Genomic DNA, 24,872 nt, shown 5'->3' on the forward strand with positions numbered 1-24,872 from the left:
GCAAGAGGATGTGATAAGAGTGGTTAATGTAGCTGGTTTTAAAAAAGGTTTGGACATGTTCCTGGAGGAAAAGTCCATAGTCTGCTGTTGAGACATACTTGAGGGAAATCACTGCTTGCCCTGGATCAGTAGCATGGAATGCTGCTACTATTTGGGTTTTTGCCAGGTACTTGTGACTTGGATTGGCCTCCACGAAGGCGGGATAATGGGCTAGATCACCATTGGTCTGATCTAGTAAGGCTATTCTTATGAAATCTGTTGGGACCTCTTGTTCTAGAGCATTCTTTCCTTGATAAGATTATAGAGAAGGTCAGATAAGGAGCCTCAAACTAGAAATTTATTTCCTGGGTATTGTAAGCTGTGCAGTGAGTCGTTCTGTACACCCAAAAACTTTAGAATTGAATATGAGGAAGTGCAATTTGAAGACCAAATTAGATCTGCAGATTGCTGGTAGCTTCCAGGAACTTTTGTTAAATTAGAGCAGTTTTTATATTTTCTATATATAATTAATTTCAGACAGGTGCATATTTTCTTTTCCAGAGTTTTTGGGATATTTATCTGAGGAGAGCCTCTACGAGTCTATTCAGGATAGAAAGTAGTGACATGACATCAAGTAGCATACAATAGGTCATGTCACCTTCTCTACTGGCACAACCCTTCCACTGTTGTTTGACACGTGTGGTCCAGTACATTCAAATGGTATGTGGACCATTCCACCACATGAAATGCAAGTAAGCACGCAATTATATATTCAGTTGCAAAACCAATTAACATTTGCAGATGTTTTTAAATATTTAATTTATTTATTTTTAGTTTTTTATGTACTGCTTGCAAGCTCAAAAGCTATCAAAGTGGTGTACTTTCTGGTACTCTTAGTGCTTTTCTCACCCTTCACTGTCTCCGGTACAACTTAAGGCTTCTTTTACAAAGTCACTGTAGTGATTCTCGCACAGGAAATGCGACGAAGCTCATTCAAATCCTATGGGCTTCATCGCATTTCCCGCACAGGAATCGCTAGCGTGGCTTTGTGAAAAGAGCCGACTGTAAGCCCTCCAGGAAAATAGCTACTGTTCTGCATGTAGTTCGCCTTGAGCTACGAATGAAAAAACTTGAACTAAATCCAAAATTCCTTTCCCTTATTAGGTGTGGAGTAGCACGCTTATTTAGAAGTACCATGCCTAATGCATGTTAATTTATTGTATTTCTGGATCTATAAAGAAGGAACAAGACTTAAGCCTAAGGCATTCTATAATGAGCAAACCTAGTTCAGGATGCCAGAGCTCAGCAAATGATCGATTAGGCACATGAGTTCTTTGAGGGGTCAAAGAAGGCAGGTGAGCACAGTAAATTGTCTTTATGTAGGCATTTGAAACTTAATCTCGGGACCATTTTCTCTTTCCTCCGTGATTGCGTTTCCATACAGACATCGCCTGTTGTCTTCCAGTGTGTGGAGGGAAGCGTGCACTTCTGTTTCAAATTATTCAAAAATTACCTAACTTTGTTAGAAGTGCCTGTAGCTTGTAAGAAGCAGAAATGTTGGCTTTGCGGGGGGTTTTTTAGGTGGGGCAACGAGAAGTAAGAAATACCTGGAGAAATGTGGTATTTGTGAAATGGGTTTGCAGTCAAAATAGATCCGTGAGTAATGACAAGAATTCAAGAAGATAAGTCCTAAAAGCATGTCGGGTCTTATCTACATTTAAAAAAAACAACAACCCTAAACAAGCCATGCATATATTTCAGCTATTTGTATACCTTCATCCTAAACCTTAATCAAGCTTTTCCAAAACAATGTACAACAAAAACAATTAAATATAAAATTCCTAGTAAAGCACGACTGAAAAAGAATTAACAACCAAGCATAGAACCAAAAACTAAGAATAAAACCAAGTACCACCAGTCAAAACATCTATCCATTCATCACCCAACCATTGCCAGCAGATTAGGGAACTGGGAAAAGCTTCCTCTATATCAGGGGTATCAAAGTCCCTCCTCGAGGGCCACAATCCAGTCGGGTTTTCAGGATTTCTCCAATGAATATGCATGAGATCTATTTGCCTGCACTGCTTTCATTGTATGCTAATAGATCTCATGCATAGTCATTGGGGAAATCCTGAAAACCCGACTGGATTGCGGCCCTCGAGGACTGACTTTGGCACCTGTGCTCTATATGTAGAAAAAGAGGAAGAAAGAGAAGGGATGGACAGGGAAATAATTTATGCACCTGAACTTATAAATTGCATTAAACTTGGATATTTTAATTCATATAGTGTTAACATAAGTGTCTGTGTGGTTTGTGTATCTGAGATACAGATATAAACTGAGAATGGCATAGAGTCCATATGTTATCTAAGAATTGGTGTGCAGTTAAGTATTTTCTTGTAATTGGTCCATGCTGTTATTCAGAGTTCTTTACAGCTGACAATGTTGCCTTTATACCACATTGACTGGTCTTCGATTCCTTGAGATCTTCTTCTTGTGTTGCCTTTTCATTCTAATGGCATGAAATTGAAGTCAATGTGATGAAATGATTATTCTGTATCAGGTACGTTGCCATATTGAGGCAGACCGAAGGTCCATCAAGCCCAATATCTTGTTTCAAACAGTTCCCAATCCAGGTCACAAGTACCTGACAAGATCCCCAAAAAGTTAAACAGATTTATGCTGATTATAGTAGAAATAAGCAGTGAATTTTCCCAAGGCTATTTTAATAATGACTTATGTAACTTTCTTTCAGGAAATAATCCAAAACCTTTTTAAAACCCTGCTAAGCTAACTGTTTTTTACCACAGGGTACTATGAGACACTGCAATAAAATGGGGGTAATTTTATGAAGCTTGTCTGCATGTAAAGCTGCATCAAATTTAAAAAGTACTCAGGCTCACGGGAGGGGTGTTTTAGGTGGAACAGTGGTAGAGTTGTGCTGTTTGTGCATATTTTATAGAATACACAGATACAGGCATGCAGTTTTACTTTTGGAGCAGGTGTAGAATTTGGGCATTTGCATGTTGTTGGGGCTGGTTCTGGGTACCTGCAATATAGTATTACATAAAGACATGTGTGCTTATTTTGCCTTTATAAAATAAGACTTAAGAGGCATTGGTAATCTTTACTTTATGTAGTCTTTTTCGGGTCCTAGGTTCAGGCCTCAGAGGCAGTAGGAAGTACATTAACAAGACAACAACCTGGTAGTGCAGAAAAACTATATTATATAGGAATAGGCTTTTACACATATAGAGCATAAATTGGATTTAGAGCTGCTTCTGTGTGTGTATAAGAAAATATAGCTGTCCTTCTGAAAATGGCTGAGGAGGGATATATGTAGGTGTGAAGAGGCTGGAGGAGAAACAGAAAGAAGAGAGGGGGGGTGGGGGCTGAAGCCTGTCTTTTATAGATTTGAGTTTGTTCTAAAAATAGTATCTTTCAGTATCTTTCCTGTGTCACAATTTGGTATTTGTTTGAAACAATGGTCCTCAATTGACAATGGGGTGTGACTCATATGGAGACGGAACTAGATGCACAAAAATCTCCAATCATCTAATGATCATCTTTGACTGGTTTAGTGACTGATCGTTTTTGCCAACCCAATGCACAAATTGATTCACCATGTGGTTTTCCCTATGATCGCTCATTCTCCAATTCTGGCATACAAATGAGGGCATTGATATTAAAAATAGCCATCCGACTGATGCCCTAAGTTTCCATGCTAGAATCAGATCGGAACACCCGACCCTGAAAAGCCGGCAGGTCCGACAGTAACTGTGTTACTGACAGGTCTGCCTGGGTTTTTTTTTTTCTTTTTTTTTCTATGGGCTCTCACGATTGATTGGATGGAGATTACCATGAACCTCCATGCAAATAATTTGCATGGAGGTTTGTTGGAAAATCAATCGCTTGTTCCAGAGTCAGCCAAAAAGTCGGCCAACAGCGATTCACATGGTCTTAACAACCGTGTTTTGTGCATTTAGCACTTGGTGGATGGAGTAAGTCTGTCTGGGACCCTTTGTTTTACTCAAGCACCTGTATGTCTGGGACCCTTTGTTCTACTCAAGCACCATTATCATATCTTTTGAAAGTCCAGGGCTTTGCAGGATACTCCCAAACGTTGTGCTATGAAGGCCCAGTCATCTTAGTATTTGGACACAGAGGTCAGGACATCCCTATACACTAGTCTTGTATTCTTTGGAGGCTGTCAAATCACTCTTTACTCTGTCCAATTCTAGCTGCATGGTATGTCTATCCTGCTCCCATTTAATTTTCTCTCTTTCCAATTCATCTATCTGGGCCTTGAGCTCATTGAAAGTGATGTAGCTGGAGGGATTTCTGGAAGTGCCTCTGCCAGAACACCTGTCCTTTATTTCTTGTATTCCGAAAAAGACTAAAAGATTACAGCACCTTTTTGACCTTCTTGGATAGATGCCCTGTTATAAAATTATCCCCATTTTATATGCCGAGTAAAATATTACACATGGTCATGTCTTCTTTTTTTAATGTATTTTATTAGTGAACTTCTACAAGATTTGGAGAACTGTGAAAATGACCCCGTGGGTATTGCCGAATGTTTTGTTTCCAAGGTAAGTCTGAACGTTTTCCTGTGGGGCAGAAGCTGGATTGATTGGCATGGCTGTGACTTCTCTGGCCTATAATATGGAAGTTCCATTTGTGTCATATCGGTATGGAACAAAATGAATAAAAGTACAGGAAGAGTCACTGTTCAGGTGCTGTGAAATTACATGGGATTTCCTGGTTACTACATACATAGCATAACACTGTGCTATTTCATTTGAGGGACATACTCTAGTATGATGGAAAATACATGCCAATTGAGAAAGCAAGATAAATACATGTTCTCTGGATGCTGAAACAGTATTTACAGGTGATACACATTCTGCATAAGTGATTTTTCTAAATGTAAGCCTCTTTAAGTGGGGCGCTAGGAGATTGCCTAGACCCGGTTCTGACATCACATTACAGGACTTCATTAGCTGACCATTTTGCTGTTAAGCAACTTGTATCCCCTGAGAGCCTCTTGGGGAAAGGTTTGGATAAGAATGGGCAAAATAATCACGATACACAGAGAGACAAGATCAGTAAAGGTAAGAAAGAAAGCTTTATAGTGAAAAGGCCATTTATAGCTTTATAGTGAAAAGGCCATTTATAGCTTTATAGTGAAAAGGCCATTAGGAGAATAATAATAATGAGCAAAATAGGCTTAGTGGAAAGGATCAGGTGAAAGAAGACATCTTAAATAATTTTACTCAATATTCATTCCTATTTTATTAATTTTATAATGTAATGTAATGTAATGTAATTTATTTCTTATATACCGCTACATCCGTTAGGTTCTAAGCGGTTTACAGAAAATATACATTAAGATTAGAAATAAGAAAGGTACTTGAAAAATTCCCTTACTGTCCCGAAGGCTCACAATCTAACTAAAGTACCTGGAGGGTAATAGAGAAGTGAAAAGTAGAGTTAGAGGAAAAATAAAAATAAAATAAACATTTTAACAAGACAGCATTGATCTAAATACTTTGGAAGGTAGAAGAGATGAGAGAAAGGAATAGAAGCAGAAGGGGGAGCCGTTGAACAGTAGAATTCTGGAGAAATATAAATTTAAATTATAAGTGTTAATGTCTTACTTATCATGAAAATATTAAGTGATATCAGGAAATGTAAATATGGAAATAGCAGAAATAGCAGAAATACATTTTTAAAAAAAAGTCACCCACAATAGAAGACAGTGAAACATCATAAAACACAGAGAAACAGATTTATAGACCACCTCAGCCAGTCCATTACAATATCACACTTTCTACAAAATTAAATCAAGACCTTCAGTTCCTCTTTCATTTTGAGATTAAAAAAAAAAAAACAGAAATATTTTACCATCATAATTTCAAGGGAATCGTAACAGGAAACTGGTTCCCAAGGCCAAAATCTTGGGTTTTAATGCAAGGAATTCCAGGCAACACTTCTGTGTATCTTTAGCTAAACCAGGAGCAATCCATATTTTAGATCCCATAAATAGATCATTCATATAGCAGAAAGCAAGATGAAAAACAGTGCTGTGATCTGGTTCCAAAGGAAAAGTCACCACTTAAGTAGTTATCTGACAGAAGCACGTGGGATCTCTTAGAGCAGTGGTTCTCAACCCTGTCTTGGGGACCCCCCAGCCAGTCAGATTTTCAAGATATCCCTAATGAATATGCATGAGAGAGATTTGCATACCTGTCACTTCCAGGTATGCAAATCTCTCTCATGCATCAGGGTAGTGAAATATATAAATTGTATATTATAGAATATAGAATCTAATTGAATCTTGGAACTGTTCAGCCCCTGACAACGCCGACGGGCGAAACACAGACTTGTGTTGGGCATAGCGGTTCAGTTGTGGAGAGAAATGATGCATGGAGTAACAGTTTAATGGACAAACAAACCGTGGAAAAAGAAAAAGTTTGCAAAGTATTTGAAACTATTGAAATTCAGCATATGGACAATGATACAAGTTTGATATGAACTTTTATTGGATGGGAAGGGTTCACATATATTTATTAGATATATTTATGTGATTAATTAATGGTGCTATTGTGGTTTGCATGAAATTTTTGGTGGTTATGGGTAAAATTTTAAATGGTTTAATAAGTGATTATATGAGTTGTAATTGTAAGTTAGCTCTCTATGGTGTATTAAATGATGCATATTCATTAGGGATATCTTGAAAACCCGACTGGCTGGGGGGATCCCCAGGACAGGGTTGAGAACCACTGTCTTAGAGGAAGAGATAATGGTTACTGTGGATAGGCAGACTGGATTTGGCCTGTGTCTGCCATTATGTTTCTAAAGAAGATTCAAGGAAACCTGTAAGATTCATAGTGGACATGACAATGAAGCCGACGGCACAGTGCGCAGCAGCCGTTAAGAAAGCAAATAAAATGCTAGGCATAATCAAGAAGGGTATTACAACAAGGACGAAAGAAGTTATCCTGCCATTGTATCGGGCGATGGTGCGCCCACATCTGGAATACTGCGTCCAATATTGGTCTCCGTACCTTAAGAAGGATATGGCGTTACTCGAGAGGGTTCAGAGGAGAGCGACACGTCTGATGGAAAACCTCCCATTCGCTGAGAGATTGGAGAAACTGGGTCTCTTTTCCCTGGAGAAGAGAAGACTTAGAGGGGATATGATAGAGACTTACAAGATCATGAAGGGAATAGAGAGAGTGGAGAGGGACAGATTCTTCAAACTTTCAAAAAATAAAAGAACAAGAGGGCACTCGGAAAAGTTGATAGGGGACAGATTCAAAACAAATACTAGGAATTTCTTTTTTACCCAATGTGTGGTGGACACCTGGAATGCACTTCCAGAGGGCGTAATAGGGCAGAGTACAGTACAGGGGTTTAAGAAAGGATTGGACAATTTCCTGCTGGAAAAGGGGATAGAGGGGTATAAATAGAGGATTACTGCACAGGTCCTGGAGCTATTGGGCCGCCGCGTGAGCGGACTGCCGGGCATGATGGACCTCAAGTCTGACCCAGCAGAGGCATTGCTTATGTTCTTATGTTCTCTTGTTGCCCTAGTTTTTCAAATCTACTCAGCCCACCCAAATACTGATAGAAACATGACAGCAGATAAAGGCCAAATGGCCCATCTAGTCTGCCTATCCGCAGTAACCATTATCTTTTTCTCTCTCTGAGAGATCCCATGTGCCTCGGCAAGCAAATTTTTAAAGCTTCAATATTTCTTAACCATTTCAATTTAAGCATGAAATAATGACTTAGGGAAGTTCAAAAATCTTCAATATTCTTCCTAATCTATTTTTTTTTAATATTCTATTCTCCAAAGTAAATAATTTCTCTTTCATTAAAGCTATTCTAAGTTCTTGTATTTCCTTCACCTTAATACTCATAGATTTGGTCTTAGTGGCCTGTTGTTCAAATGTGTGAGCCTGAGACACAACCGCGTCAGAAATAGGAGATACTTCCCCTGAAAACTTCCCAAATAGGCTTGAAAGAGAAGAATTAAGGCTTTGAATTGTGTCCCATAGCAACTCCATAGTTATGACAGCTAGTTCCTTTGTTACCCGCAGCTGCTCAATGGATGTAGCTTGACCCCTTCTATGCAGTAATTCACTCACAATCTGAAATGCAGGAAATTGCAATGAAACTCTGAAATTCTCCTTCTTGGGGCAAGGACACTGCTACAAGAGATCCATCAGTAATGCTAGACTTGTCACACCATTCAGAGATTCCAAACTTTGCCTCTAACCTGCAGGCTGCAGGGAGCTATTCATTTGATAGGCTCAAAAAAAATCCCCGTCAATACTACTGCTCGCGAAACCCATCATAGGTGTTGCTGAGTGGGATACAGTCTCCAACCCAGGAACATAAGAACATAAGAATTGCCATACTGGGACACACTAAAGGTTCAAGAAGACCAGTATCCTGTTTATAACAGTGGCCAACCCAGGTCACAAGTACTTGATAAGATCACAAAGAGTAACAATAGATTTTATGCTGCTTATCCTAGGAATAAGCAGTGGATTTTCCCAAGTCCATCTTAATATGGCTTATGCACTTTTCTTATAGCAAATTATCCAAACCTTTTTTAAACCCTGCTAAGTTAACTAGTTTCATTACATTCTCTGGCAACAGATTCCAGAGTTTAATTACACTTTGAGGGCCAGATTCTCAAAACTTTAATGTGGTTGTTAAACTGATTTCAGACGGTTTAGCTTGCAGTCATTTTAGCGGCGGATTATCAATATGGCTTATCTCTGTCTTTAGCAAGCTTTCTAGCAGTCTCCCACAATGCCATGCAAATGGGCTCTTCAACATTGAAATGATCACTCTGGTGGATTCTTTAAAATCAACGAGCAGTTCTTCAAGAGTGGCGTTTGCTTTTGGCGACAAAAATCAGTGGGGGTGCTGGTACAATTACAGCACTGTTTAAAACCATGGCAGCGAGAGAGATGCCCACTCTCTCCCACTGGCAAGCAAACCCCCCCTCCTGCAGTGGGAGAGATGCCCACTCTCTCCCGCTGCCAAGCGAACCCTCTCTCCCACGGTGGAAAAGATGCCCACTCCCACTACCAAGCGAACCCCCCCTGCAGTGGGAGACATGCTCATTCTCTCCCACTGCCAAGCAAAACACCTCCCCTGCACCCATGCTGCAGGAGAGATTCCACTCTTTCCCGCTGCTATACAACAGCCCCCCCCCCCCCGCCTCTAACGACCGACACCCTTTCCCCCTTACCTTTAGATGGCTGACTGGATGCACCGAGGAGGAGCACCGAGGAGGAGCCTGAGGCTCTGATTGTCCCATGTTGTTTAAGTCCCAGGATGCACCAGGGAGGGGAAGGCCCATTTTGAAGAGGTGGGCCAGCTGGTTGGAGAGAATAGGCATTCCTATGCGTCTACGTAGATGCGTGACATACACCTCCTACATTGTAGGTTCTTCCCCCTTTAAAAAAAAAAAAAGCATCCTGATTGGCTGAGAGACACAGTAGGACGCCTATTGCAGCCTATCATCCGGACGTGCATTGCAGAATCACGCCCTAAATGCTAAGAAGCCCATAGATGTAAAATTTAGAATGCACTAAGCTTTAGTGAAAGAGCCCCTAAACTTCAGTAAAACCTTGATGGAACAGAAATGCTTTAAGCTGCTTTCCAAATGATATTACATCAGTCTTTAAGCCTAATGTAGCAGGTAAAGAATTCCATAAAAGTGGGGCTCTCATTGGAAAAAAAAGTGTTATTTAAAAGAACTTCCCAAAATGGTACATATAACAAGCATTAATTCTTTCACCCCAGGGCCCAAGGAGGACAGACAGTAGTTTAAGCATTGTGGTTTTCACAACTGGAGTATCATTACACAATGCTTTATAGACTAAAATTAAGGGTCGGTCATGTACAGAACTGTTTTTGTTAATAACCGGATAAGTGTTCCCATGTCTAATCATACAGTACCTCTGTATGTCATTTTCCTGAGCCCCACATGCTTGTTTGGTTTTTAAAGTTGCCATCAGCATTGCTGAAAGCTGTTGGAGAATGTTCAGAAAGGTTTTAAAATTACAGTGGTACCTTGGTTTACAAGCATAATTCGTTCCAGAAGCATGCTCTTAAACCAAAACACTCATATATCAAAGCAACTTTTCCCATAAGAGTTAGTGTAAACTTGAACAATTCGTTCCATATCCCCAAAAACTTAATTACCATTAGAGACGCCTCCACCGCTGCCTCTGCCACAGACCCATTCATGCAGCTCCTCCAATTCTCCTCCTCTGCTGCTCTTCGCTGCCTCTCACTGCGGGTGGTGCTGGCTAAGCAAACCGCCGCCGTCACAGAGCCCGACTGGACACTGTTGGCTCTGCTGCTCCCGGACGCTGCCCTCCCCCCCCCCCCCCCGATGCCACTACCCCCTCTGCTGGGACTCTCAGGTGCTGGCTCACTCCTGCCGGACGCACCACGACTCCCATGCTCCACCCGAGGCCACCGGTGCTGCTATCGCCTCTTCACCCCCCCTCCCCGACTGGCCCTGTCCTTACCCCTACACAGCCGGTGAAAGAAAGCGCCTGCCACCGGTCTGCTGCTGAGCCTTGAGCATCTACTCATGCTCAGGCCTTCTGGATCTCACCCTCTCCGAGATTCTCATGAGATCTCGAGTCTCATGAGAATCTCGGTGAGGATGAGATCCAGAAGGCCTTGAGCATAAGCAGATGCTCAAGGCTCAGCAGAAGACTGGCGGCAGGCCCTTTCTAACTCCGGTGGCACACGGGTAAGGACAGGGCCGGTCGGTAGATGTGGAGGAGACGATCATGAAGGGAGGGAGCAGTGCCGGTGGCCTCTGGGGGAGCAATACTGTTGGTTCCCGCGGTCGGGTCGGGTCGGGTGGGGGCTCGCAAATCGAGTCACTGCTCGGTTTACGAGTCAAAAGTTTGCTGAGTGTTTTGCTCGTCTTGCAAAACACTCGCAAACCGGGTTTCTCGTAAACCGAGCATTGACTGTACTTTGGTATTATATTGTAATGCCTGTTTGGTGGGGGGAGGGGAGTAGTTGTATTATAATTTATGATGTTTGTAAATTTTCACTACGGTTAGATTATATTCAAGTAGTATTCATGTTTTATTTTGTTTATATTGCACTGTATACGTTTTGTAAATGAGATAGTGCTTTTTAACATTTTCAAGATTAAATTCTTATGTGAACCCTTTTGAACAGACCAAATACCTCCAGATTCTATATATATCATCTATTTTTGTGCATACTCCCATGATACGCATGCATGTTAATTGCTAATGAGCCAATTAAAATTAATTGGGTGCTAACTACCAAGTACTGAAGTTAAAATTTTCACACATTTGCACACCGGTTAAAATTTGCACATATATCTGGCTGTGCACTATTCTATAAGGCATGGCACCTAACTCTAGGAGCACATAACTCAAAAGGGGGTGTGGCCATGGGCATATCAGAGGCATTCTGAAATGTTATTTATGTTACAGAATTTAAACCAGTTTTCAGCAGGTATAAATCTGGTGTCAAAATTAGGTGCGGGAATCGGTAATAAGAAAAATGTGTGTGGGGGGGGGTTTAGACTTTAGTTAACACTGATTACTCAGAATGATACTGATCAGCCAGCCTGATCATTTTAGAAAGGAAACCCCTCAGGACAGCTGTTTCATTGGAGGAGAATCCTTCACCCAATGAATGTGCTGTCCACTTGGTCCACCAATGAGATCATGTTTCTCCTTTGCTTATTCAGAATCACTGGTTGCCAGTGTATTTTCAAATTTATTTCAAAGTGATTCTTTTAGTTTTTAAAATTCTGTGGTCTGGGCTTCCAGTCACTCTGGCAAAATTTTTAAAGCCTTATAGACCTACTAAAACCTTATAAAATCTAGTGAGACAAATTTGTTTGGAAGCAACTAGGAAAGGAGCTATTTTCTACTTAGGCCCAAAATTGTGGCATGCCCTTCCTCTGACAATTAAGTAAGAAATGTTTTTGAATTATAATTTTTTTTTTTTTTAATTGAAGTTTAATTGCGTAATTGAGGTTTGAAAATGAAAAGAAAGTAGGAAAATAAGATCTAGGAGGTTATAAGGCTTTATTAGAGATTATGGCAATGATTGTTTGGATGGTTTGTTTTTTGGTCTTTAGGTGTGGTTTTATGGGTCAGGTCTTTAATTTAATGGTGTTCCTTGCTTTATTCTTTTAATTTTTATTGTAAACTGCCTCAGTTTACTATTTATTATAACTTTGTGGTATATCAAATAAAGTCACCTGTACCTGTCTTGGTTCTCACACTGAAATATTTTTGCCAGCATGACCCCCACTATAAAAACAGTGAAGATCAATGATATTGAGGTTTTGACCAAATATCAACCAACAAATTGTATATACATGGTCGAGTCAAATTATTATGACTACCCCCTACTTCTGACGTCGAGCACAGCCAATGAACAAAATGTACATGTCGCAAGCAGACTTCGTGGGTATATAAGTTGGAATGTCAGCAAGTTGCCAATATAGAAACTTTGGCTGTCATAGGGAAAAAGCACGATTTATATCAGACATTGGAAAAAGGCATGATCATTGGCTACTGGGCTAAGGGCGGCAGCATTTCAGAAACGGCATGTTCAAGAGCTTCTGTGGTTAAAATGTACTGTGAGTGGATGACTAGAACCATTTTGATGACTCAGAGTGGTGTGTGTGGTATGGCAACATGAGCCATAGATGTGAGAGGTGACCATCAGCTGCATAGGTTGGTGCAGGCTGATTGGCATGCTACCGTGGAGTAACTCACCATCCAAATGAACCAAGCGGCTTCCAGATGTGTGTCCAAAAAGACTGTGCAACGAACCCTGTTGTGGATGGGGCTCCGGAGGAGACGGCTGATGACTGCACCCTTGCTCACGAGGGTTCATTAATCAGCCTAACAAAAAATGACTGCAATTTGCACAGAGGACCGACATTAAACTTGCACCGACTGACAGAGGGCTTCCTTCTCCAATGAGTCACATTTTAAGCTCCATCAAATTGACAGATGTTGGTGTGTCAAGAAGAGGAGGAAGCAGTCTTCCATGTTGTGAATTGTTGTTGATGGTGCAAGAGATCAGAGGTGGACTGGCTGGGTACCTTCTGAGGTTTTGGTATCTGCAGTCAACTCAGCACCATAGCCATGAAAGGATTTATTTATTTATTGGGTGGCATTCTGCTGAGAGGAACTATCCATAGTAGAAAATATTGGAACTGCAGACAAAGCAGAATGCTGACATAATCGTGCTGCAAGATTTAATCCAATACCAGGGACTGACAAAGGGTATCCATGTCCCTCGGCAAATTGTACTTCATCTGTTTCACCCTTTGCTCCATCTTTTTGGCTCTGTCCCTGGTGGCTAATTGTGCGTACTTGGATGCACCAAAGTCACATCACACTACACAATATATTAGATTAACTAGTCTTTAAGCCCGTTACATTAACGGGTGCTAGAATATGTGTGTGTGTGTGTGTGTATTTCTTTCTTTCTCTCTCTCTCAGCCTGTTTCTGTATTTCTTTCTTTCTGTCTTTCTTTTTCCTCGGCTGTCCACCACCACCCCTTCACTGGTCCCCTTATCCAGTAGCAGCCCTTCTCCCTTTGTTTTAACTCCCCCCCTGTCCAGCAGCACCTCTTTCCTGCTCCCCCTGTCCAGTAGTAGGCCTCCCTGCCTTTTTTTGCCCTCTCTCCCCGTCCATCAGCACCTCTTCCCCTGTCAAGCAGTACCTGTTTTCTGTTTCCCCTGTCCAGCAGTAGGCCTCCCTTCCTTTTTTTGCCCCTCCCCCCCCGTCCATCAGCACCTCTTCCCATGTCCAGCAGCAACCCTTACCTCCACCGACATCTGCCTAAAGCCGCCGCGGCCTGCAGGCACCGACAGCCTCTGCGGCCTGCTCCCACTCCCTCCTCGCCGTCGCTTGCCGTGCCATCCCCCCCCCCCCCGGGAAGCTTCATTTACGGCTTCGGCAGCCTCCTGTCTGCGGGCCGCCCGCCCGTGTTTCACTTGAAAGCCGACACGCAGCTCCTCTCTCGATCCCCGCCTGGTCGGTTCGAGAGAGGAGCCGCGGCATGAGGGTGAGAAGATCCTGGCAGGTGCGCCTGTGCTCCCCCTCCCCCTCCGAATCAGCGGCAGACTCTGGGGGAGTGTCTCCGTGTTCTGGCCTGCCTCCATGTTCGAAAATTGAATTCGGAACGGAGGCACACCTTACGCCACCAGGAATCACGCTCTTTGAAAAGCGCATGCGCGCTTAGCCTTTTATTATTATTGATTATTGCGGTTACCATGTTAGTCCATTTGAAAGGTAATAAATCAAAATAAAACAAACAAAAAAAGGAGTACCGTATTTTCTCGCATATAACGCGCGTGTTATACGTGGTTTTTACGTACCGCGCATACCCTCGCACGTTATACGCATGAGCGCGTTGTACAAAAATTTTTTTACATAGTTCCCCCCCCCCCGATGTCCGATTCACCCCCCGCAGGACCGCTCGCACCCCCACCCCGAAGGACCGCTCGCACGCACTCGCACCCGCACCCCCACAGCCTCCCGACCCCCCCATCATATAGAAGCTCCTACCGGTGTCCTGCTGCTTCCTCTTGGCGGTCCCGACACCCAACACGATCGGGGCAAGAAGGAGCTCAAGCCCTCTTGCCCCAGCCACCGCGGCACCCCCGACACGATCGGGGCAAGAGGGAGCTCAAGCCCTCTTGCCCCCCCGACTCCCCGACACGATCGGGGCAAAAGGGAGCCCAAGCCCTCTTGCCCCGCCGACTCCCCAACTCACCGACAATATCGGGCCAGGAGGGAGCCCAAGTCCTCCTGGCCACGGCGACACCCTACCCACACCCCGCACTACATTACGGGCAGGAGGGATCCCAGGCCCTCCTGCCCTCGACGCAAACCCCCCTCCCCCCTACGACCGCCCCCCCAAGAACCTCCGACCGCCCCCCCCAGCCGACCCGCGACCCCCCTGGCCGACCCCCACGACACCCCCACCCCCCTTCCCCGTACCTTTGTGTAGTTGGCCGGACAGACGGGAGTCAAACTCGCCTGTCCGGCAGGCAGCCAACGACGGAATGAGGCCGGATTGGCCCATCCGTCCCAAAGCTCCGCCTACTGGTGGGGCCTAAGGCACCTGGGCCTATCAGAATAGGCCCGGGAGCCTTAGGTCCCACCTGGGGGCGGGGCCTGAGGCACATGGGCCCAACCTGACCATGTACCCAAGGCCCCGCCCCCAGGAGGGACCTAAGGCTCCCGGGCTTATTCTGATTGGCCCAGGCGCCTTAGGCACCACCAGTAGGCGGAGCTTTGGGACGGATGGGCCAATCCGGTCTCATTCCGTCGTTGGCTGCCTGCCGGCACTTTGACTCCCGTCTGTCCGGCCAACTACACAAAGGTATGGGGAAGGGGGTGGGGTTGTCGTGGGGGTCGGCCAGGGGGGTCGCGGGTCGGCTGGGGGGGCGGTCGGAGGTTCTTGAGGGGGCGGTCGTTGGGAGGGGGGTTTGCGTCGAGGGCAGGAGGGCCTGGGTGCGGGGTGGGGGTAGGGGGTCGCGTGGCCAGGAGGGTTTGGGCTCCCTCCTGGCCCGAACAACTAGCGGGGGGGTCACCAGGGCCAGGAGGACTTGGGCTCCCTCCTGGCCCGAAATTGTCAGGGAGTTGGGGAGTCGGCGGGGCAAGAGGGCTTGGGCTCCCTTTTGCCCCGATCGTGTCAGGGAGTCGGGGGGGCAAGAGGGCTTGAGCTCCCTCTTGCCCCGATCGTGTCGGGGGTGCCGCGGTTGGCTGGGGCAAGAGGGCTTGAGCTCCCTCTTGCCCCGATCGTGTCGGGTGTGCCGCGGTTGGCTGGGGCAAGAGGGCTTGAGCTCCCTCTTGCCCCGATCGTGTCGGGGAATCGAGTGGGCAAGAGGGCTTGAGCTCCCTATTGCCCCGATCGTGTCGGGGGTGCCGCGGTTGGCTGGGGCAAGAGGGCTTGAGCTTCCTCTTACCCCGATCGTGTCGGGGGTGCCGCGGTTGGCTGGGGCAAGAGGGCTTGAGCTCCCTCTTGCCCCGATCGTGTCGGGGGTGCCACGGTTGGCTGGGGCAAGAGGGCTTGAGCTCCCTCTTGCCCCGATCATGTCGGGTGTGCCGCGGTTGGCTGGGGCAAGAGGGCTTGAGCTCCCTCTTGCCCCGATCGTGTCGGGGAGTCGGGGGGGCAAGAGGGCTTGAACTCCCTCTTGCCCCGATCGTGTCGGGGGTACCGCGGTTGGCTGGGGCAAGAGGGCTTGAGCTCCCTCTTGCCCCGATCGTGTCGGGGAGTCGGGACCACGAAGAGGAAGCAGCAAGACACCGGTAGGAGCTTCTACATGATGGGGGGGGTGCGAGCGGTCTTTCAGGGTGGGGGTGCGGGTGCGGGTGGGAGTGCGTGCGAGTGGTCCTTCGGGGTGCGGGTGCGAGCGGTCCTGCGGGGGGGGGGGTGAATCGGACGTCGGGGGGGGCATCATTCTTTCAGGGTGGGGACAGGACTTCAAGGGGGAGAGGAGAGTCGGGGCGGGCGAAATGAGAGTCGGGGTGGCCAGAGGAGAGTCGGGCGGCGACGGGAGAGTCGGGCAGCATGCGCGGTATACGGGTGTGCGCGGTATATAAAAATTTCTGTACATAGATTTGTGTTTTTCGCGCGCTATACCCGTGTGCGCGTTTTACACGGGTGCGCGTTATCTACGTGAAAATACGGTACTTTAATATATTTATTGACTTGCTTTGAAAGCCAGAATTGCCTTCCTCAAGTCAGGACAGTATGAGCAAATGACTTAAAGATGACTATTATTATCAGAATACTGTATATAAATGAAACATAATAGCATTCTAATGTCAGTCTCAAGGTGAAAGGTGAGGGTTTGAGGAGGGAGAGATGGTGGATGATTAAAACATAAAAAACAGTATAATTTTATGGTTTATAATGTGATAAGGATGTTCAGATCTTTGTCCTGTCTTATTAGTATTGAAATACACACTCATATATCAAACCGAATTTCCCCATAGGAAATAATGGAAACTCAGACGATTCGTTCCACAACCCAAAAATTTTAATACAAAATACTATACGTACTTGTATTGCAAGACATCGCTTGTATATCAAGTTAAAATTTAATCAAATGTTTTGCTTGTCTTGCAAAACACTTGCAAACCAAGTTACTTACAATTCAAGGTTTTTACAGCCAAGAACTTGTTCTTTCATATGGCTCCTACAAATGCAACTTTCACCTGTACCTTTACTGCTTCCTGTGATCTTAAGGCCATCTTTATAATTTCTGTTGGGTGGCATGACTTCAATAGACCATGATTTTGTCATCTTTCATCCCAGTAGTCTGGGATCAAACTTAAATTGTAAGTCCACTTGGACAGGAAAAACTTGCCTTGAGCTCAGATTTCGAGTGGTCAATGAATCTCAAATCCAAAGGTTTAATCTTGATGCAGAGTAGCAAAAGTAAAATATTGGTCTAAATAAAGGAACATAAATAGTGAAAGAAATGGAAGAATGAATAAATTGTGTGGGGGGGGGGGGAGGGCTCATATTTTCCACCTGTTCCTCTAGTCTCCTAGCTCAATCAGAACTAACGTCTATGGGGTCCTTGGTGTCCTAAGCCTTCATTCATACTTACCAGGATTGTGTTCTTCCATTTATTACCCTGCCCTGTCTTTCTAGCCATTGCAGCGATAATCTCCATCCAGGAGCCAGATAGAACATAGCTCTGCCCAAAACCTGGTATGAATGAGCCATTAAATCTCATGGTTAAACAAGAGCAGAGCTGCCTTCCAGCTGGGCTGAAGAACAGAAGATGAATTAAAAATCAAACATTTATCCTCCTGCATAGCAGCACCTCAGTACTATCACTGGGTTATTGTGCAAGATCTTATTGCCACAGTGTTCAGAGTCTGCAAAACAACAAACAAAAAAAGACTAGTATGATAATTTACAATTAGATTTCATATGTGCCATCTCTTAAGGCAGGAGTGACAAAAGTCCCTCCTTGAGGGCCGCAATCCAGTTGGGTTTTCAGGATTTCCTCAATGAATATGCATGAGATCTATTAACATACAATGAAAGCAGTGCATGCAAATAGATCTCATGCATATTCATTGGGGAAATCCAGAAAACCCGACTGGATTGCGGCCCTCGAGGAGGGACTTTGACACCCCTGTCTTAAGGGAACATAACACTTGTCCACACAATTGATAGTGAAGAAGATAATTACATGTGGAATTGCATTTGAACATTTAACCCGTCCAGGTGATCTTGCACATAAAAGACTCTGTGTCTCTGCAGCTGCTCTCCAGCATGTGTGTTTATCTTCTAAAATATTTTAAATAGATGGTGCACTTCAGTAGGAAAGTATTATTTTCCCCGTTCTCTTTCTGATATCATAATGGTTACCTGACAGTCTTCTGTGTGTCATTATCAGTGAGCTCAGAATGAATGCTCTCACGTCTAGCAGTGCATTTAGGCTGGTGACTGAATTTACTTGCACGTACCTTGAACAGAAACCCTTCCTGGAGGAACGTTTGGGATTCACTGTTAACAATAATTGTTTTGGCTGGTAACAAAACTTTCATTTCGGGCTTGGCAGTGGTTTAATCACATCAAAGTATGTGCTTCTGTTCCACTGCCCAGTTTTTTTAATTTCTAAAAACAGCGCCAGGTTTAATTAGAAGATTTAAGTGTGTATGTGTGTAGAATATGGGAGTATTCTACTCTGGCACACTGAGGTTTCCTTTCGGCAACATGAGAGAAAGAAATGCAAGATGAAACTGGCCTCTGATTACAATTAATGATGCTTAGACTTATACCCTTGAAAATACTCATGATATACATTATAGAAAAACATGGACGGCAGCAATTTTTGTGGCAGGTCCAAGGCTGTGGAATGAAATGAATGGATCATTAAGATTATGTGCTGTTGGCCGATTCTCTGGCCGATTGTGGACCAGCGATCAATGCGCTACCAAGTTTGCATGCAAATGATTTGTATGGAGGTGGAAATCATTTGCATGCAAACCAGACAGATCAATCACTCAGTGAGCGACTTATATATGTGCAGAGCCCTAACAGTAGCCTCCTGTCACTGCTGTTAGGGCTTCTTTATTTAAAATGGCACAATCTGTCCCATAAAATAAAAGAAAAAAGCCCCGTCCACTCATAGCCCTCCATATCCACAGATCTTTAGTTGTTCAGTTATTAATGACCTTGGGGCATTTTCACTTATCCCCACCAAATTTCATTAGCCAGTCTATTACTAAAAACACTTCATCTCTTCTTTGATAGATGGATACTGTTTCCGCTAAATAGCTCTTCAAAAATCATTCCATGGTCTAGGAAACCGAAGCACTCATTTTTCCCAAGCTCTCTCATCACCCCAAACCACTGAATCCATTACCACCACATCACTCACTTTTTGAATTCATTGCTTTACCATCCCTTTTGACCTCCACCCTCTTCTAATCCCTCAACTATCCCTCCATGTAGCGATCATTTACCGACCCCATGATGTCCCTTTCCTCCTTTCTCACCAACTTTGATTCCTGGTTTTCCTTCTTTCTTGAACCTTTATACCCTTTCCTTATCTTTGATGATTTTAACATTCACACCAATAACTCTTATGCTTCTGGCTCCTAGCCTTAACTTCCTCATTCAATAAGGTGGACAACGCGATGGGGCCAGATGGTGTACATCCGAGGGTACTGAAGGAATTTAGGGAAGTTCTGGTAGTTCCATTGGCTGACCTTTAAATGCTTCTCTAGAGTCGAGAGTGGTACTGGAGGACTGGAGAAGAATAGATATGGTCCCTCTCCAAAAAAGGAAGAAGTAGAGAACTACAGGCTGGTAAGTCTGACTTCTGTGGTAAGTAAATTAATGGAAACACTTTTAAAAACAGAGAATAGTGCAGTTTCCATAAATCTAGTGGATTACAGGACCCAAGGCAATATGGACTCACTAGAGGTAGGTCTTGTCAGACAAATCTGATCAATTTCTTTGACTGGGTAACCAGAGAATTGGATAAAGGGAGTATGCTAGATGTGGTGTATTTAGATTTTAGCAAAGCCTTTGACAGTGTTCCATACAGGCATCAAACTGAGTGCCCTCAATATGGGCCCCAAAGGGTTTGGACTGAGTCAGGAACTGGTTGAGTGCAAAATGACAGAGGACAGTGGTCAATGGACATCATTCCGAGGAAAGGGATGTTACCAGTGGTATGCCTCAAGGTTCTGTTCTTGAGCCTTGTTCTTTTTAACATTTTTGTAAGCGATATCGCTGAAGGGCTGTAAGGTAAAATTTGCCTCTTTGTGGGTGATACCAAAATCTGCAATAGAGTAGACACCACTGACAGTGTGAACAACATGAGGATGGACTTAGCGAAGCTTGAAGAATGGTCTGAAATTTGGCAGCTAAAATTTGATTTTCCAAGAGCTAAGTAATGCAAGATCATTCATTTGGGCTGCAAAAACCCAAGGGAATGGTACAGTTTAGGGGGTAAAGAACTTTTGTGCATGAAGTAGGAGCGGGACTTGGGTGTGATAGTCTGTGATGATCTTAAGGTAGCCACATAGGATGAAAAGACAACAGTGAAAGCTAGAAGGATGCAAGGGTGCATAGGGAGAGGTATGGTCAATAGAAAAAAAGAAGGTATTGATGCCCCTATATTAGACCCTGGTGAGACCTCATTTAGAATACTGTATACAATTCTGGAGACCGCACCCTCAAAAAGATATAAACAGGGTAGAGTAGGTCCAGAGGAAGGCTACTAAAATGGTTGATGGTCTTCGTCATAAGGCGTATGGGGACAGACTTAAAGATCTCGATATGTATTTTTTGAAGAAAAGGTGGGAGAGGGGGGAGAGATGATAAAGACATTTGAAAGGAAACTTTGGAATGAGTGGGCATAGGATAAAGTTAAGAGGTGATAGGCTCAGGATTATCTCAGGAAATATTTTTTTACAAAAAAGGTGATAGATTTATGAAATAGTGCCCCGGTAGAGGTGGTGGAGACAAAGACTGTGTCTGAATTCAAGAAAACATGGGATCTCTGAGGGAGAGGAGGAGCTAGTGGATGGGCAGACTGGATGGGCCATTTGTCCTTTATCTGCCATTATGGTTCTATGTTTAATCTTTAACTGTGCTCTACCATCCCTACACATCAAAACGGCCACTGCCATGATCTTGTCCTCTTCTCCAGCTGCTCCATCACAAATTTCTCCACTGCAGTTCTTCCCCTCTCCAGCCATCATGATTGCTTTCTTGACTCATCATTCGCCACCCAGACCCTGCCAATCTCCACCAATACATTTAGGAATCTCCAGGCTATTGACCCTTCCACTCTCTCTACCACTGTTTCACTCCTTCTCACAACCACTATGCTTCACAAGTCTGTTAACAAGACTTTATATATAATAATATAATAACATTCTCTTCTCTGCTCTAGACACCCTCACTCTCCCCACTTCATGGGGAGTGGCATGCCAAACTACAGCCCTGGCTAGCCCTAAAATCCATTACTTTCGTTCATGTGCCAGGTCTACTGAATGTCTTTGGCTCAAATCTCGCACTCATGCCGGCTTCAATCTCTTCAAATTCCTCCTGACCTTCTTCCAATCTACTCTTTCACTTGCCAAACAAGACTGCTTCACCCATCTGACTGACTCTCTGCTCCAACCCTTGCTGTCTCTTTGCCACACTAAACTCTCTACTCAGAGTGCCCTCACCCCAACCCCTCCATCACTTTTACATCAGTCTATGGCTGACCGCTTCTTTGACAAGGTTTACAAAATCATCCTTGAGTTCTCAACTAAACCACCTCCACCTTTTCCTTCTCCAGCCCATTCTCTCAACCCTCCTTCAACCCCTGCCATTTTTTTTCCTTCCCTAAAATCATTGAAGAGGAAACTGAACACTTTCTTTACTTCTCTGAACTTACCCACCTGCTCCTCTGATCCAATTCCCACTCATCTACTCGGCGCTATCTTTCCTGCTATCACCCCTTCCATCTGTCACATCCTTAATCTATCACTTTACATGGCAACTGTCCCAGAAGTCTTCAAACATACTGTAATTACATTTCTCCTATTTAAAAAAAAAAAAAACAACCATCCCTGGACTCTTCCTGAACTTCCAACTATCGCCCCATTTCCCTCTTCCCCTGCTTATCCAAGCTAATTGAATGTGCTGGTCACCTCTGTTGCCTTGACTTCTTGTCAACCCTAACTGTTCTTGACCCACTCCAATCTGACTTTCGCTCCCCACTCCACAGAAACCAGCTTTGTTAATGTCTCTAACAGCCTATCACTGGCCAGATCCAAAGGCCTCTGTTCTATCATCATCTTCTTAGATATGTCTGCTGCTTTCAACACTGTAGATCAGCACCTTTTCTTTGATACACTGTCTTCACTTAGATTTCAGGGCTTTCTTTTCTCTACTCTTCTCTCTCACACTACACCTTTACAGTAGTGGATCCTCCTCCACTCCTACCTCGTTATCAGTCAGGGTATCACAGGGTTCTGTCCTGTTATTCCCTTCTCTTCTCAGTCTATACTCATTCCCTTGGCACTCTGATCTCCTTCCATGATTTTCAATATTACCTCTGCACTGATGACTTCCAGACCTACCTCTCCACACCAGAAATCTCTAAAGGTATCCAGGCCTGTGTCTCAGCCTGCCTGTCTTGACATCACTTCCTGGATATTCTACTGCCACCTAAGTCAAAATATAACCAAGATTGAGTTACTTGTCCTTCCACCTAAACCTACCTCTTCTCTCCCTCCACTCTTTTGTTTCTGTGGATGGCACTCTCATCCTCCCTGTCTCATTGGTTCACAACCTCAAGGTCATGGTTGACTCTTCTCTCTTCTTTGCACAAATCCAGCAGACCACCAAAACCTGTTGCTTCTTTCTGTATAATATCACCAAAATCTAACCCTTTCTCTGTGAGCACACCACCAAAACCCTTATCCACACCCTTATCACATCTTGCCTCGATTACTGCAACTTGCTTCTCACAGGTCTTCCTTATAACCGCCTCTCTCCCCCTTCAGTTCTGATGTATAAATTATATTCCATCAGAGTCACTATACCCATATCACCCCTCTCTTCAAAAAACTCCATTGTCTCCCTATCCATTGCCACATACAATTCAAACTCCTCTTACTGACTTACAAATGCATTCACTCTTCAGCTCCTCAATATTTCTCCCTATACGCCTCACTGGAAACTCCGTTCATCAGATAAGTCTCTCCTATCAATACCTTTCTCCACTAATGCCAACTCCAGACTCTGTTCCTTCTCTCTTGCTGCGCCTTACATTTGGAACAGAATCCCTGAAAGCTCCATCCCTGGCTGTATTCAAATCCAGGCTCAAGACCTACTTCTTTGAGTTTGCTTTCAACTCCTAACTCCCATTTGCTGTTAGGTATTCATGCCTGCTAAACTCCCCAACCTCCTACTTGTCATGTTTGTCTGTTAAGTAGATTGTGAGCTTTTCAGAGCAGGGACCATGTCTTGAATGGCCTAATGTATAGCGCTGCGTACATCTAGCAGCGCTATAGAAATGATAAGTAGTATTAGATATCATCCATGCAGTCATGCATTCAGCTCCAGGATATGAGTTCCCCTTTCTGTCCTTTGCCCACAGCAGGAAGGATCGACAAGAACTTCGCCTGTGCACCCAACTGCACCCAGGGCAATGAAAGTCACTCTTGATACTTTTAGGTGGATGCCTAGCATTTGTGCCAACATGGATGATCAGCATAGGTTAATGATCCTTAGGCTTGATGAGTCTCAGCAAACATTTAGCTACATCTCGAATTATTGCATCAATCAAACAGCACTCCTCTTTTGACATCATGTCCGTTTGGCAGACGAGAATTGCCAACCACCACTATTTTTTGCTTCTTATTGGCTACTAATTTAGCAGGTTTGAGGTTTTTGAGCTTTATTTCCTTTTCTTCTTGAGATATTTTTATATCCTCTACCTCCAGGGCTGCAAACTGGTTCTTCATTTCAATAGAAAGGGTAGTGAGGTTCATTTTGGAGGGTCTGGTGATCTGTGTCCAGTTGTCCTCTTTCAGCACACCTCCATCCCCTGTTAAGGAGATTCCTGATGTATCAAGACGTATATCTGGGATGGATTTTTGATTATTACAGATTAGTCTTGCCACCTCGCCTCTTGGTTTGATGATGACGACCTTTTTGAACTTTTCTAAAATGTTCAATGATATTATCATTGAATAAGTTAACACACCTGTTAACAAGGGCTTTATTGGGGTGCCACTTCTCTATGACTGCCTGTGGTTTTGACTACATGCTGAGCAGATCCTTGATTTCAGCTGTGGGTATGGTACCTGCATCTCCCTCTTCCTCCCCTGAAGAAATTTCTTGGGCTACTTCTTTCTGCTGCTGCTGATTGAGGTGCTGAAGCTTTTCCGTTGTCAGCTCTGTCTTGTGATCATCCACTAACTCGGTGACATCCTCTTCGCTGACTTCCAAACCCATGGACTTGCCCAGAGATACAATGTTAGGAACAACAGGTGGTTCTTCAAAGCCTTCAATGTTCCTTTCAGCAACACATTCTGGCCAGAGGTTTTTCCAGGCAGAGACCAATGTTTTCAAAGACACTTCCCTCCATGCATTCTCAGTGATTCTTAGGCAATGGAGGATATTGTAGTGATCCAGAACTCTCGTAGAGTCAGTTCCGTTTCATTTGTAACTTCAAAACATCTCTGGAACATAGCCTTGGTGTACAATTTTTTGAAGTTTGAGATCACCTACTGATCCATTGGCTGTATAAGAGGAGTGGTATTGGGGGGCAAAAATTTGA

At 44.1% G+C, this 24,872-nt stretch overlaps 1 protein-coding gene across 10 annotated transcripts in view; it reads left to right on the forward strand.

Moving 5' to 3' along the window:
* PLEKHG1 (pleckstrin homology and RhoGEF domain containing G1) overlaps positions 1-24,872 on the forward strand; it is a 298,003-nt gene that overhangs the window by 204,603 nt on the left and 68,528 nt on the right. For all 10 annotated transcript variants that reach the window (XM_033937870.1, XM_033937872.1, XM_033937873.1 and 7 more), the window contains one exon: positions 4,502-4,571. In XM_033937870.1, coding sequence (XP_033793761.1) covers positions 4,502-4,571 — 70 coding nt within the window. The remainder of the gene's footprint in view (positions 1-4,501; positions 4,572-24,872) is intronic.

Source organism: Geotrypetes seraphini, chromosome 3 (genome assembly GCF_902459505.1).
Source record: "Geotrypetes seraphini chromosome 3, aGeoSer1.1, whole genome shotgun sequence".
NCBI lineage: Eukaryota > Metazoa > Chordata > Amphibia > Gymnophiona > Dermophiidae > Geotrypetes > Geotrypetes seraphini.